This window comes from Camarhynchus parvulus, chromosome 3 (assembly GCF_901933205.1).
Source record: "Camarhynchus parvulus chromosome 3, STF_HiC, whole genome shotgun sequence".
Lineage (NCBI taxonomy): Eukaryota > Metazoa > Chordata > Aves > Passeriformes > Thraupidae > Camarhynchus > Camarhynchus parvulus.
In genome coordinates, this window is record NC_044573.1 from 68,891,584 (window position 1) to 68,906,336 (window position 14,753).

The 14,753-nt window shown below is 42.5% G+C and overlaps 1 protein-coding gene across 1 annotated transcript in view; it reads left to right on the forward strand.

The window, feature by feature from the left end:
- The window catches only part of PDSS2 (decaprenyl diphosphate synthase subunit 2), a 111,709-nt gene extending 106,730 nt beyond the window's left edge, over positions 1–4,979 (forward strand). Inside the window, exon 8 of the mRNA XM_030944692.1 lies at positions 1,967–4,979. Within this exon, the coding sequence (XP_030800552.1) occupies positions 1,967–2,125 (159 nt within the window). The 3' untranslated portion in view covers positions 2,126–4,979. The remainder of the gene's footprint in view (positions 1–1,966) is intronic.
- Positions 4,980–14,753: the final 9,774 nt, after the last annotated feature.

Here is a 14,753-nt window from a genome sequence, read left to right on the forward strand (position 1 = left end):
TTTGTGATTGTATTGGCTTCAAAGCAGTGCATGTGTCTGAGGGCTTACACAAGACAGGCGTGTAAAGGGATTGTGTCCTTGTGTTAGGATTCTCCCCCTTTCCAGACTCTGCTCTTTCAACTCAGTCATGGTACATATATGTGAGCATATATATGCCTAAGCTAAGCTTCTCTGGCTTTTCACCGATTTGAAGACTTTCTAGGAGTTGTTTTCTTTCCTGTTTACGTCCCAGTTTATACTTCCATGAGTATTAGAAATTATGCTAATCCTTTGTAATAAGCTTTAGCAAGTCAGCAGAGTTTGCTTCAAGATGTGTGGGGTTCTACTGTCCCACAAGGCTGTGCCTCAAAGAAGAGGAAGGGACACCTTTGCACGCTGCGAGAGCACCCCATCTCACCTATCCTCACCTTTGCTGCAGAGCCCTGGAAATATGGCTGATTCGCACTCATTTGAAGACATGTTGAATTAGCTATGTGATGCATTTATGCCTTGGGGCAAGTTCCTTTCCAGCACACAGTGCAGGAAGATTCCAACTGAAGAGAAGAATAAAATTTTTATGAACTGGGACTTGAACACTCAAGTGCTGTAATATGCTTTCAGCTAATTTCATCTTTAAATACAGATAATGAATCCACTTTCAGATAAGAAGCATCAATCATTCTGTATGAATGCAAGTATGTATAGAAAGTGGGTGACTTACGATATGGTCATATCTAGGATTTTTTTAAAGATATGTATATATATTTATACATATATATTATTTAAACTGGATAGGTAAGGTCATAGTGATGTATTTTTTAAATAATTTGGGCACTGAGCTGTGAAAACATTGATGAAAAACATGACTTAGGAAACCCTGTATAGTTTGTTACTGTAGGTACCTATATCCAAGAAAAATCTTTTTTTAAAAAAGCTGGTGCAATGATGTTAGACAGTTGTGAAAGCTGTGTAGAGCATGTTAAAGATCGTGAAATGCTGTAATGCTTTTGGGAAAATCAAATCCCAAAGATCCACCTCGCCTTTGTTTCCAGGCTCTTGGATGAGGCACCAGGCTGGAGTTGGTCTGGAAACACCTGTATTTTAGAGTAGAAAATGTAATACTGTTTCATTACAGTCTCATGATGCTGTTCCAAAAGAAAATACTAATTAAAAATAAAAAAGCCCTTAATAAAAGCTGTTTAGAGTTCTGCTAAGTTCAGATATTGGCAAAATAGCATGCTTTATTTTGTCAATTTTGTCTGTATTATTTAACAGGAAATTTAACCCATCATTTATCCAAGTTTTTTAGGTGCCAAATCTTTCCAGCAACTTGCTGTGAAATGTCGACTATTCCATGAAAGTATTTTCTTTCTCATATGGTGTATCACCAAGCCTTTGTCAAATTCCCTAGACTTTGAATAAGATGGAGTTTGCATGAGTTCAGTATGATCATTTACCACATTTTACTGACAAAATTTGCTTTTGTCCACTTTGAGCAATGTAATCACATGGTCTATAAATAGAAACCCCTATTCCAAAATACAGTCATTCCACCTGTGTCGTCTTTGCTGGTTTCTGAAAGCAGGGGATGGAATGGGTGTTCACAAAATGCAGATTTTCACTGCAGAAAACAGGAGTGTGAGCAAATGGCTGGTTTGCCAGTTCTGAACAAAAGCTCTCAGGCACTGGCTGAGGTATCAAATGTTCAGATATTTAAAAGTTTAATTTTATTCTTTTAGTTTAAGCATGCCCTTTGGAGAGCCAGCATCTTTCATATGATGAAGTAACGGGTGGTGTAGTTTACATTATACACAGTTTTGCTGTGGTAGGGAGCTAAACAGAGCAGCTGAGAGGATTTAAGGGCTTTGTGTGATGGCTTTGGCTTTGCCTTTACCTCGGGAAGAGGCGGTAGAAGCCCTGTGCTCGCAGAGATAATTGTGCACGGCTGAAACACCCCCCACACTGATGTGCCTGTGTTTTCCAACAGCTGCAGGAAGCGATCAAGGCTGGCAAAGGTGTGACTTCTGCCATCGACCTCTGCCGCTGCCACGGAAACAGAGCGCTGGCAGCCCTGGAGCGATTCCCTCCCTCGGAGGCCAGGGACGCCTTGGCCAACATCGTCTACGCCGTGACCAGGTTTCCCTGACCTGCTGCTCCGGCAGGAGCATCTCTCCCTGGTCAGGTGGAAGCAACCCGGCGGGGACAGTGGTGCCGCCTCACACCTCTGATCGCCTCATCCCATCCCATCCCGGCAGAGGAACGTGCGCTCGCTGCCGCCACCACCAGCAAAATTCGGGAGAGGAAAGAAAAAAGGTCACAGACGGTTTTCGCTTGTCGTGCCAGAAGCACACTTGAGGCTGCACCGGTAGAAATAATTAATGAGTCCCGTTTCCGTGACCTCAGCAAATGGACAGGAAATAAGGCGGTATTGATTGGGCACCAGCGGGGACGGCGCCAGGGCGGAGGCCGGTGGTTTTCCTGCCAGAGGGAGGGATGCAGGGAGGGAGGGATGGATGGAAGGGCGTGAAGATCCAGGTGTCACGAGAAACCCGCTCAAACCTGCCCAGAGAGAGGGAGCTGCCGAGGCCGGGAATTAACATACCCTTATCCAAGGGAAGGGCAGTTTGGGGGATTAATGGGGGAAAATCCCTCTCTGTCTGCACTCAGTTATGTCTCCTCACACTCTTTTTATGTATTCAAATGTAAAATTACCCTGTGCCTAATGAGTTCTGTATTTGAGAAACTTGCTGAGAAAATGTGTCAAGCATGGTAAGTAGGAGCTTTAAAATATTTAATCAAATATTAATTTGGCTCTGTTAAGGGAACTGAGTGCCTGGAGTTTATACTGTGCCTATGTAAAATGTTGCTCTGGGTCAAAGAATGAGGTTTTTTCCAACTCTTCTGGGGGAGGGAATATCCCTCCCTCGGATCCAGCAGTTTGTTTCAACAGAGTCTTACACAAAAGAATTTCCTATGTTTGTGACACTTGTGTTAATTTAAGCCAGATAAATGTTAATTTGTAAGGCTAGACATCAGCCTTTGGCAAAAAGGAAGCAGGAATGTTCCTCTGTGAGTAGTCACTGCACTGAATAAAATGCAGAAAATACTGGAGAAGTTTTGAACCTCAGTGTGTTGGAGTTTCAAGTCCAATTACAGATGGCTTATAAGGTGTATCAGAAGCCTGCAATTTGAGACCGTCTCTGTTTTGTTCATAGGAGATGATTTTTGTGGTTTGCACTCGTGCAATCTGAGAATGCCGTTGACAAGAAGGCTGAGTTTACATAAATGATCTAGATTGAGACTCAGCTACCTTTCTTCCTTCTGTGGTGTAATTACAGCCCAATCTGGAGACAGCTAGCACAGCAAACAGATTTCATTACATCCCTCAGTCAAACACTAAGTGGAGTTATTTCTGTTAAATTCTCTCCTCCCTCCTTTTCCCCCTGCACTCCCTCCCCATCGCACAGCTTGTTTGTCATAGATCAGAGTGTTGCATTCCACCAAATGCAAAATATAAATAAAAACTCTATCCTCTAAAAATACACTGAAAATACATCCTGTGTAATGTACATAATATTCTGTGTACATTCTGCCCACATTATACCATGATATTTTATTTATAATAAGCAACCTTGAGTCCCAATCTTTGTTTAGGAGCACCATCCAGAACTCAGGACACACTTTGTTCTGGAGAATGGCTTCAACACCAGACCCCTTCTTTCTTGCACTTTCTCTCTTTCCTGCCCTGGCATTTTCTCTCTTCCCAAGACTCTGGAACTTCTCCCGGAGTTACTGTTGTTACTGTAGCAGGAGGGCTGAAGACAGAAGAGAACCACTGAGAAGCGTGGTTTATTCCAGGCACTTACCCATTAAGTTCCCTGAAGATCTAATAAAAAAATGTGCTTGAAAGAACTACCTAAGTTCAACCAGAGTCACATTTCAGCTTTCTTTGGCTCTTGTTTTTGCACGTTACATGAAGTAAGAGCCATTCATCATCTTTTCTTTGTTTTACATCTGTGTTAATTGGTTCATAATGATTTAGGGCTGCAAAAAGCTTGGGTTGCTGGAGATATTCTGAGTCACTTCACCTCAGCTATGTAAAAGAAGCACCAAACATACTGCAAAACTATGTACACCTCGTTTATTTTTTCATGCAAGTACAAGTTTTTATTTGTACTTGTTACCAATAAAGGGGAATCACCAAAAATTAATTACTTTTTTTTTATCTTTATCACCAGAATGTTCTGATTGCTCTTGAATTATTCAACCTTAATTTTAAAAAATACCAAACAAACAATGTGAATTATCCCTTATCAATATTATCAAGTAATCTTATATTTAAGGTATTTGCCTGTAATTCTTCAGAAATTTTTGTTGTCTTGTTTCCTCTAGGTAAACTACAAGCAAAGTATTGTACCTATCTGTCAGACTCCGAGTGAATTAGTCATTGCTGTGTACTAATGTACTCCTCACACCTCCTACAGTTTCTGAGCAATGTGTAACCTTAGGGCTGTTCTGGTCTGGTCATGGTCTTATTTTCGTCTCCTTGGTTCCTTGTCCCCACCTATCTCTAAAGCAGGTCAGGGAGAGGGAGGCCTGTGGTCTGAGGAAGGCATTCACACCATTTACTTCAGTCACCAAGCTACTCAACCAGGCATTCCTGGTGGCTGCTCCTCTGAACCTATCACCACTCTGGAATTGCTGCACCATTCCACAGATGCACAAAATACAGGACAAGGTCCCAACTGCTTTTTAAACTAAATTAAAATAAAAAAGTTGTCCTGATCTACTGCATCCCACTTGTGATGGCACTAATTTTCTTGGTAGGATCCTATGCAGTCTCATGCTTTGGATGTGTAACTAAAACAGCGTTGCTGACCCACTGTGCTCAGCAGTGCTTGCACACTACCAAGGCTTTCTCTGCTCCTCACTCTGACACCCAGTGAGGGGCTGGTTGTGAGCAGGGGGCAGGAGGGGGCACAGCTGGGGCAGCTGACCCTAGAGATAGTCTGTGCTGTACAAGATCATGCTCAGTAATAAAAACTGGGGATGGGGAGGGGGGATGTTCCAGGGGTCTGTTGCTTGGGGACTTGTCAATCAACTGGTAGTGATTGTTTTTTTCTCATTTGTTTTTAATTGTTTTGTTTTCATTTTTTCCCCTTTTATCTATTAAATGTCTTTTACTCAACCCACAAATTTTCTCTCTGTTGCTCCTCTCTGGGCTAGAGTGTGGGGACACTTCTCTACCTGTTAATGGTTAGGGATTTTTAGAAGAATCTACTAAAATAGTATCTTTTATTGGTGGCATCAGTTCTAGTTTCCCACAATATTTTTGACCTTTAGGATTGTAGACCTAAATTGTTCCAGGAACAGAAGCAGTTCAGTAAAAAGCTCTTTCTCTTCTGGTCTGAGAGTCTCCTTGCCCCCACTCGTGCCCACTGAGCTGAAGCACCAGCAGATAGCATGGGGAAGTAGGCTTTAATCATAAGGTACTTTTAGTAAACTACCTTTATACTCTTCAGATCTCCCTCACCTGGTTGTGAGGGAGATCACTCTTTGATCTCTTTGAATGATTTTGCATTTACTTTTAGTAAAGCAGCAAGTCATGCAAATACAAAAAGTCCTTGTTTGCCTGCCTCTGGCCTCACACTGCTTCAGCTGGATAGAGAGGAATGCTGCTCCCTGTTCCTCTGTGCTGGGCACAGAGGGTGGGATGTACCAGATGTACCACACTGAACTTGGTTGGGTATGTCTAACCCCAGATGTGCTTCATCTCAGCCCAGAAAATCCCTGTATGAGGGACTGTATTGATCCTTTGTCTGTACAGAACTAAAAACCCACAGTACATCCCATGGTGGGGGGCACTGATTGAGCAGCTCTGCGGTGCTTAGCTGCTGTCCAACACAATTCTTTTTGGTACCCAGGATGGACACTTAGGGCTCAAGATAATAAGATGTTTTACCACAGTGTGCTAGAGGGGAACCCTTTATGCCTGTTTGGCTGTTGCTGGTCATGATGTTGACTTACTCACTCTTGATGCAGGTTTATTTGTTCCCTTACCCTCTCCCTGTCTTGCTCAAGAGTAAACACGACAATTTGAGAGCTTGTTGAAAGCTGAGTTTGTCTTTTGCAGTTTGCTGTGCTGTGCAGCTCTTGGTTGTGTTTTCCCTTGGAGAACTATGATGAAAGCACTGGCCCTGAGCCTAATCTGGTATCTGGGCTGTGTGTTGCTGCTGTCCCAGTACTTTGGGAACCATCTCGTGGAGATAATTAACAATTACACCTTTTCTCTCCTTTCCTCTGAGACACAGTTTGTGGAGGAAACAACCGCACCTTTCTCTTTGCCTCCTGCAGGTTGCTTTCCAGCTTGTTACAATGACTCCTCCTTATTTTGAACACTCCTGGGTAATCAGAATGTTCACATCAGTGTATCTCAAGAATCTGTATCCAGCTTTTCCTAGGATTAACTGAGTAGGAATATCACACAGGGATGTGCCCCGAGGTTGTGTGGTCATGGGTGGCAAGGTATCTAGAACAGTTTTTTACCTCTGATCATGTGGAACCTGACTGCCAAACAAGTGCAGGATCCTGAAGAAGTGACAGTACGCTTGAGAAAAGGATGCCCTGGCTGTGCTAAAGGGACACAGCTTCTCACACTTGCTGGACCTGGCCTAACCCTGCCAAGAGCTGTTCAGCACCCTTAGAGGGCAGAGATAGTCTTTGTGCCTGAAGACACACAGAAAGCACCATGGCTAAGCCAAACACCCACCTCTCAACTCTTATCAGTTACCCCTGTTGTCACAAAGAAACAATAGAGGCTGATGTAAATTCCCTCAGTCAGGGGGAAAGCTTTTCCCAAGAGGGTGCAGTAGGAGGATTTGGAGTGGCAACCTGTTGTGCAGCAGAACAGTCACAAGAACAGGAGGGGAAAGAGACAGAAATCATGAACAAGGCAGAAATCATCAGCTCCTTACCCCTGAGTAAGCTGCAAGATACACATAAATATTATAGCCATCAGCCTGGTGAGCTAATTATCAGCTGGCTGCTGCAGTGCTGTGGTACTGGAGCCAACAGTCAGGAATTAGAGAGCAAGGCAGCCCAGCAGCTGGGGGCCTCACAAGGGAATGGGGGATCAACAAAAGGATTGGAAAAGGAGGAAAAATCAGCAGCCTCTGGAGGCACTTTGTGTTGAGTGTGAAGAAGTATCCCCTTGTAGAAGGTCTTGTAAACTATTAAGGAAAGAGTGGACAACCACTGAGAGTATCCATTCTCTGAGGGAGTTAGTGGTGGAGGTGATCTGCAGCAGCCCGGATAACAACCAGGCATCTAAAGACCCAAATGAAATCCAGTGCCTGTGGTACACGCAGTGAAGTTTGTATGGAGCACAGTCATCATATGGCAGCACCTGGTGCTCGTGACTTGGCCAGACATCAAGGCCCCAGCTGTGGGCAGATTGGCCAGTCTGCTCCAGCAATTCAAAGAGAATCTCTCTCACACCCACCCCTGCAGACCTGTGCCTCAGCTGGGGAGAGACTCCCAACAGTTCCAGCTATTCAAAGACCATGTGTGTTCTCCTCCTCCCGCCAGCCACCATGGAGGCTGACAAGGGAGCTGTTTTCTGCTCAGGGGGGAGGGTACCATGTGCACATTGGTGTGCCACCCTGTGGTTCTGCCTGCATTACCATGAGGAGAGCGTGGGAGAGTGGGATGCCTCAAATGTGGAAGCTGGGGTATGTGAATTGTGCAGAATTTGGTGGCCCAAAAGGGTCCATACAGGAGAATTAGCACTCTGGTTGCTATTGAGCAGTTCCCCAGACAGTGGAGAAGGACTGATACTGCCTTTGACCCCAGTGTGGAACTTCTAGTTAGCAGAAAAATGATCAGGTAATGAATGCACCATCCAGGAACTGAGGGGCCCTGCCTCTGGCCAGGGAAGGAAAGGGATTACCAGGTGTATTTGAGTGCATGGATTTGATGGCCTGGCACACCTGATCAGCTGGCTGTGCTTCTCTTAATGTAGCCCTCCATGTGCCTTGCCTTATTGGCAAGAAAGAATGTACACGTGGCCCATATTTGACTTCGTATTGAACTTGACAGAAGTTGCTAAAAGATTGAAAACCTCTTTTTGGCTTAATGGAAACATTAAGGAGGCATTCTCTGGAGCTGCTGGGGAGTGCTTCTTGCCCCAAGCAGTGCTAAGGATGCCAGACCAGTATTCTCAGGGGTACACCTGCTGGTGAGATCTCCCCGTGGGTTGTTCTTCTGAGCAGTATTTGAATTTTCATCAGCACAAAAGGCTAACTCAGGCAATTGTGCCATGCTGCAGATTTGTCAAGGAAGTGGCTTCTGGGTCAGAGCACTGGCTGTCACTACTCTTGTCAGCTACTTCAATCTCACAGAAGAGTGAGGCATCAAACTTTTTTTATTCTTTGTAGTCTTCAAAGTCTTTTACCTGCACAGTGTCTTACCAAAAATAAAGAGCTAGAGCTTTTCAGTCTCTCAAAGCAGTTCAAAGGAAAGAATATTTCCAGTTCATCTGTTCTAATGATCTTTGAATTAAATTACCCTTTTTTGTTCCACCTTTCAGAAACCAGTCCCTAAAATACATTAATTATATACATAATTAGCATTCACGTGTTTCTCTTTTAGGCTAAGCCTGGTTTTGTAAAGCTAAGAGAAAGTGGCCATTAAGCTGAAGTTCTTATAGCAAATTCCTTTAAAATAAACAAAAAGATAAAGTACAGAGTTTGCCCTGAGTTGAGAACGGGAGAAGAGGGTGACAAACAAATTGGCATCGATACACCAAAGCCTCCTGCAGTCACCTTTGTCCAGCCCTTCTTGCACTTGACTTGTGCGTGACTCTGCCCGCAGCTCCCGGCGTTGCTGCCGTGTTCCCAGCCCCCGACAGCAGCCAGAGAATGCTCGGGCTCCCCCCTGTGTAGGAGATTCCTTCTCTGCAGTGCATGAAGTTGACTTAAATTCATGCCTGTTTGCAAAATGCTTCAGTCAGTGTGCCTCTCTTGAGGAAAGGCAACCTTTTTCTCCAAAATAGAAAGAGCAACATGACGGTTTACATACTAAACTGGAAAGCAGTGTTTTACCGACTTCACACGGTGAAATTGCAAGTCTGTCTGCAGGAGAAAAGAGGGATCACATCATACAAGAACATTCCTCTTGGCTAATAGTGACAGGCAGGTGTCCCAGTGATAACTGAAACAGTAGTTCTCAGATTTATCTGGTTTTTAAGAAATTTCTACTTTAAATTCCATTTGAGGCATATTTTGATATATTGTGTAGGAGAACTGCAATTTTGCAGCAACATTATAAAAAAAATCTTTGACATTTCCTTCTTTACCCTATTCCAATTTGTCTTCCTCCCTTCACCCTTTGCCCCAAATATCAAAGATTGAAAATACTCTGCTTTATTATTAGGACAATGCTCATCATTTTTAGTTTTAAAATTGTACACAGAAGTATTTTACTTGAAACAAAAACAGTATCTTAAAACTAGACTTTTCTGCACATTCAATGACTACAGCAAATGACTGGCCTCAATTGCAAGGTTCAAATCTTAGCAGTTATTAAATATCAAATTATAGAAATTAAATGTTATGCAGAAGCCATTAGAAAAATCTCAACAAGTACTAATAGATTAGTTGGTTTTTCTTTTCCCCCATAAAAAAACATTAACCTTTATTTTAAAAAGCTTTACTCTCTGCAGAGGAGTGTGACGCTTTTTCTATGTGACCAGCTTATCCAAAACACAGTGTGGTTAGGAAATGAGGCATTTTCCCCTCTTGGCTAGTTTTGATGAAAGCTCTCCAAGTTGCACATTGTGTCTGAACATTTCTTCATTCATAGCATGTGCCCATCGAAAACTGTTTTCTGTTTTCAGCATTTCAGCTGTACTATTTATAAGCTCGTTGAACAATGCTAGTAGAGGCTGTAAAAGGTGTGTATTTCATATGCAAATCACTAGCAATAATTTTCTACAATTACACTTAGTTGCTTGCATCATTATTTTCATAAAAATGGGTTTAGCGGGAGAACATTACAGAAAAAATGTCTGTATTGGTAAGATTTATTTTTAATCAAACAATTTTATTTATATCCCAAGTATAAAAACTGTGAATGTCCCTACCTCTGCTCACATTATGTAAGACCAGAAGCAATATACATGGCTTTTAGATGGAGCATGCTAAGATATCTTTGCAGAAAAATAAACAGGGTTTAAACATTTAGTATTTCTTGAAGATTGCTGCTGCTAAAAGCAGACACCTTACTAATGAGTAGAAGTATTTCTTACATCAACTTTTATGAAAAGTAATTGCTTTCAATCACATTCTATTGTAGTAATGACCACCAAGCAGGTGGTTTTTTTCTTATTGTAAACCCAGGTCCCTCCGCCTACAGTTTTTATCAAAAATCAGTCCAGATTGAATTTTCACCAATATCAAAGGGAAATTCCTGCTGGATAAAACTCATTCACTTTTTAAATTCATGGTTGTTCTCAAAGGCACTGATGTAGGGTATGACTAGGTTATACTAGAAGGGTTATAACTAGGGCATCGAGTAGCCATGAGCCAGAGATCCACGTTAATGCAAGTTCAGAAGAGAAGATTCCTGTCCACCCAAAGAGCAAGGTTCAGGAGTAGCTTCCCAACAGTAGTGAGGGTAGTAGTAGAGAAGGGAGAATCCCTAGCTGCTTCTAAGACAGTGACTTTTTTTTTTTTTTCTGAAAAGGACTGTATAACATGTTGGCCATGACAGAAGCAGCTGAACCTCAAAAAAACTAGAAAGGCTGTTTCAGTTTTGGGACCTGAAACAAAGAGGATTCCTACTATCTGAATAGTGCTTCTTTGAGTCAAGAAAAACAATTGTTTACAGACATCATAATAATAATAATAATAATAATAATAATAATAATAATAATAATGATAATAATGATAATAATAATAATAGTAGTAGTAGTAGTAGTAGTAGTAGCAGCAGCTAAATCATCCAGCTGAGTTCTCAAAGAAACCTAGTTTTCTACATTGCTTCACAATTCTTTTCTTTCTAATATTGTTGCAAGCACTTGAACTTACATATCTAAGTGAGGTATGAGACTATGCAACTGTTCCAAAATATTCTTTCTCCATATAATGGGCAAGATATGGAACTGAGTGTTAAGCACACAAAGGAGAATGTGCTGTTTGCACTTGACTGGGAGACGTGGATGTCTTTGGGAGAAAGGACTTTCCAGGCTGTATTTACTTCTTCTGGATGTAAAACAGAACTTGGCAAACAGACCTTTATGGGATAAATGTTTGATCGTTCACAGTTAGTTATGGTGTCAATAATAGGATGACTGCGCATTAAGTGAGCATTGCTTCTTTTTAAATGCAAAGCTGTGAAATAGCACACAATGGCGCAGTTCTTGGCTGAACTAACAGAGAGTAAAGAGAACTGCGATTTCATTGCCAAGAGATTAAAAGAGGCTTATGCTTCCAAGAGTGAAGTTGCTCAGATTTGTCAGTTTTTAAACAGTTATGGATGCAACTGATGTCTAAGTAAACTGCTGCAGCACAGAAGGAGAATTTAGGTTGCTCACTGGGTTGAGTTACTCTATTCTTGAAGCTCCTTTACATTTTTGTTCTACTCTTCTACTTCGGCTTCAATCTGATTTTTATTTTAAGCTTTTATATAAAATTCTTCTTCCTTTGGTGCTCAAGTGTTACATATCTCTTGTCTTGCCAGTACACTCTGGTGCTACTTCAGACTAGAAAAGGGTTTTCTTATAATGAGTGTTCATTTTTTTGAAACTTCTTTGTGAGCTAAACTCTTAAGATTTCCAACCCACATGCACTTGGAGATGAACCGTCTTGTTTTTAAAATCCAAAGATGCCGTTTATATATATTCTCTATTTTGATATCCCTGATTCAGCAAGCAACACAATTACACATCTTGCCCATCTCTCAGTCTAGCTAAACAGCAAATTTTAAAGTTTCCAGTGGTATCTATCATTGTATCTAAGAACAAGAAGCAGAGTTGCTATAAAATTAAAATAAAACCTCAGAGTGTAATGTAAAAATTCTGTTTCTTGAGAAAAAAAAAAAAAGGAAAAAAAGCAGAAAAAAAGCGTAATTATATTAACTGGCACTCTAAACCAATGTTTCCCAACTAGTATAGTATTTTGCTGGCAGAACCTTCCAATACTCCTTGCAGCCACAGGAAGTTTAAAAATATAAATAAAGTTCAGATGTCTGCCACTGTTCTTCTCTGCCTGGGTTACAGCAATGTATGGATATTGCCCGCAGCATGTTACTTGTTCAGTATTGTTGCCTTTGGCCAACAGAGGTTCCAAATATTCCTGTGCAATGTGTCCATACATGTCCTTTCAATTGGACTGGCTGTGAAGAGCATGAAGGTATGCAAAGTTTGTTATCAAGTTGCTTTATTTGCCATTAAATATTTTCATTTTATAAATTTTGAAGTTAATTGGACTGTTTCTTTAATGGTGCCTTTCAGACCCTTTTAATTCAAGGCAGAAAATTTTGGAACCTGCATTCTTTCTTTTTTTTTTTTTTTTTTTCTTCCCCGACTATATTCAGTCTCTTTGAAGTTTATTTATATCAAATACATGCCTAAATAATTTAAGGTGAATTCCAAGCTGCCTAATTTAAGTATCTGCCCGATTTGGGTGAGTCAGTGCCTGACTCCTGACACCGCTGGAGCTCTGAGTCCTGCCGGACACCCGCGTCCCCCCGGCCGTCCCTCTAGAGGGCAATCCTGCCCGTCCCATCCAGCCCAGCTGCGCCCGAGCTAGCCCGGAGGAACCCGCAGGAAATATGAGACTCCATCCACTTGGCTGTCCCCAGGGACAAGCACCCTTCCAGCAAAGGCTGGAACCACATTCGGGTTAAGAAATTGCAGTGTATTGCAGAAAACAGCCGCGTGGCTCTGGGCTGCCTTGCGGGAGCAGGCACCTCCCCTGCCTGCTGCACACACAGCATGGCCAGCAACAGGAATCACAGAAAGCCAGCCCAAGAGCAGCAGAAAGGAGTCTGGCTACCGGTATGGGCTTGTCTTTTTGCACAAGGGGCTTGTTTGCTGATTAGAGTCTTAACATAAAATGTATATAAGTTTCAAGGAGCTGGCTCCACACCCCACTGTTTCTCATCTCCTTTCCTTCCGGGCTCCATAACTCTTGTGTCTGGCTGCACAGTGGCCTAGTTTCAAGATGTGGTGAAGTGATAGACGATGTACTAGTACCATAGCAATACTTTTTACAGAATGAAACTGCCAAAATTAGTTCCTGCTTGAAAGTGCTTTTGACATCTCATGCCACATCTCTGCCTACTGAGTGCTGTAGGCTATTGCAAAGATCTACAAGAAAGAAACTTTGCTGAAGGTTTCTAGTTGGATTCTTGCTTATCCCAAATGTTTGCAGCACAGGAAGCAAAAAGGCTTCTAAATTTAGGTTCATTCTTCTGCTCCTTGTCGTCGTACCAAGCGCCAGCACACTGAGCTGTTCTGAGTCCCAGCTCAGGGACAAGCAGTGCCAGCTCTGCCACCTCCCTGCCAGGCACCGTAGTTCCTCACCCCTGCCCAGGGGAATCTCTGGCCGGCTGGATCCTGTGAACTAACTCAGAGAAGGCATTCTCCAGGGAGGGCTGGCACCTTTGAGTTTCTACAAGTAAAGGTCTAGGAACCTGCCACAGCCCACCCTTAGAGAAGTCCATACAAGTGCAAACTGTGCTGTCAGCTTCCCTGGGGTTCTGAGCACATCGGTGCTGGTGACTGAAATCTCCTGCAGTTTGCTCAAGTCAGTAATGGCTCGAGAGCAGTGGTGATTTTTTACTGAAGAGTTCTCTCGCTAGAGCACCACTACTCCCCTCCCCGGTGACCTGGAATTTTTCACAGATTGCCGCAGTGTCACAGAGTGGCTTTTGAGCCAAAGGCACAAAGTGGGGGAAAGATGAACATTTGAATAAATGACGAGTATAGCACAAGTTCAAATGGTGAAAATAAATGGGACTTGTCTGGCTGGGAAGTCAATCTAAGCTTGCTACCTGCATTGCCTGGAGACAACTTGGCTCGCTCCCTTTCCATTGAATACTGTTATTGCAACAATATGCTCGTGCTACTTTATGCTTAGCTGAGGCCCTTCAGGTCTCCTCCTGGGCTTGAGTCCCTAGTAGCTACAATGCCTCAGGCCAGCACTATAGAGCAGAAATGAGGTGGAGTTCAAACTGGCAAGGTATTTTCTCAAGGGCTCTGAAATTGAGTTTGGGATTCCACTGGCTTGCTCTTGCCTTATGGTTGCCTTTCCTTAGCCCCACTAAGTAAAGCATTCAAGTAAAATCCAACTGAGATCTAGCAGTACTTAGCAGCTGGCCCGGGTGTTAAAACACGGTACCCTTTAAGAAAAGCCTCAATTATCCTTACGATAAAGGAGGGGGCAAACCACACCGTAAACGTCGGTATTCATAGCGCTAACAGGCTCAGAAAAGTTCGGGGAAGTGCTCTTTATCTCCAAAGAGAGAATGATGCGCTAACTGCAGAACGCTTGTCTTGCTAATAAATGTATCCTTCGTTGGAGTGATTCATCGGAGGAGTTACAATGCTGGTAGTTCCCGCTTTTAAGGGCTCCTTTTAGCAGCTGTCTATCAACAGCAATAATAAAAGGAGCAGTCAAAGTTAAAATCAACAAACTATTATCTGTTAGGATTATTCATGGATATGACACTGTAAACATACCAAAAGTCCCAAATGCTAAATTTAGAAGAGC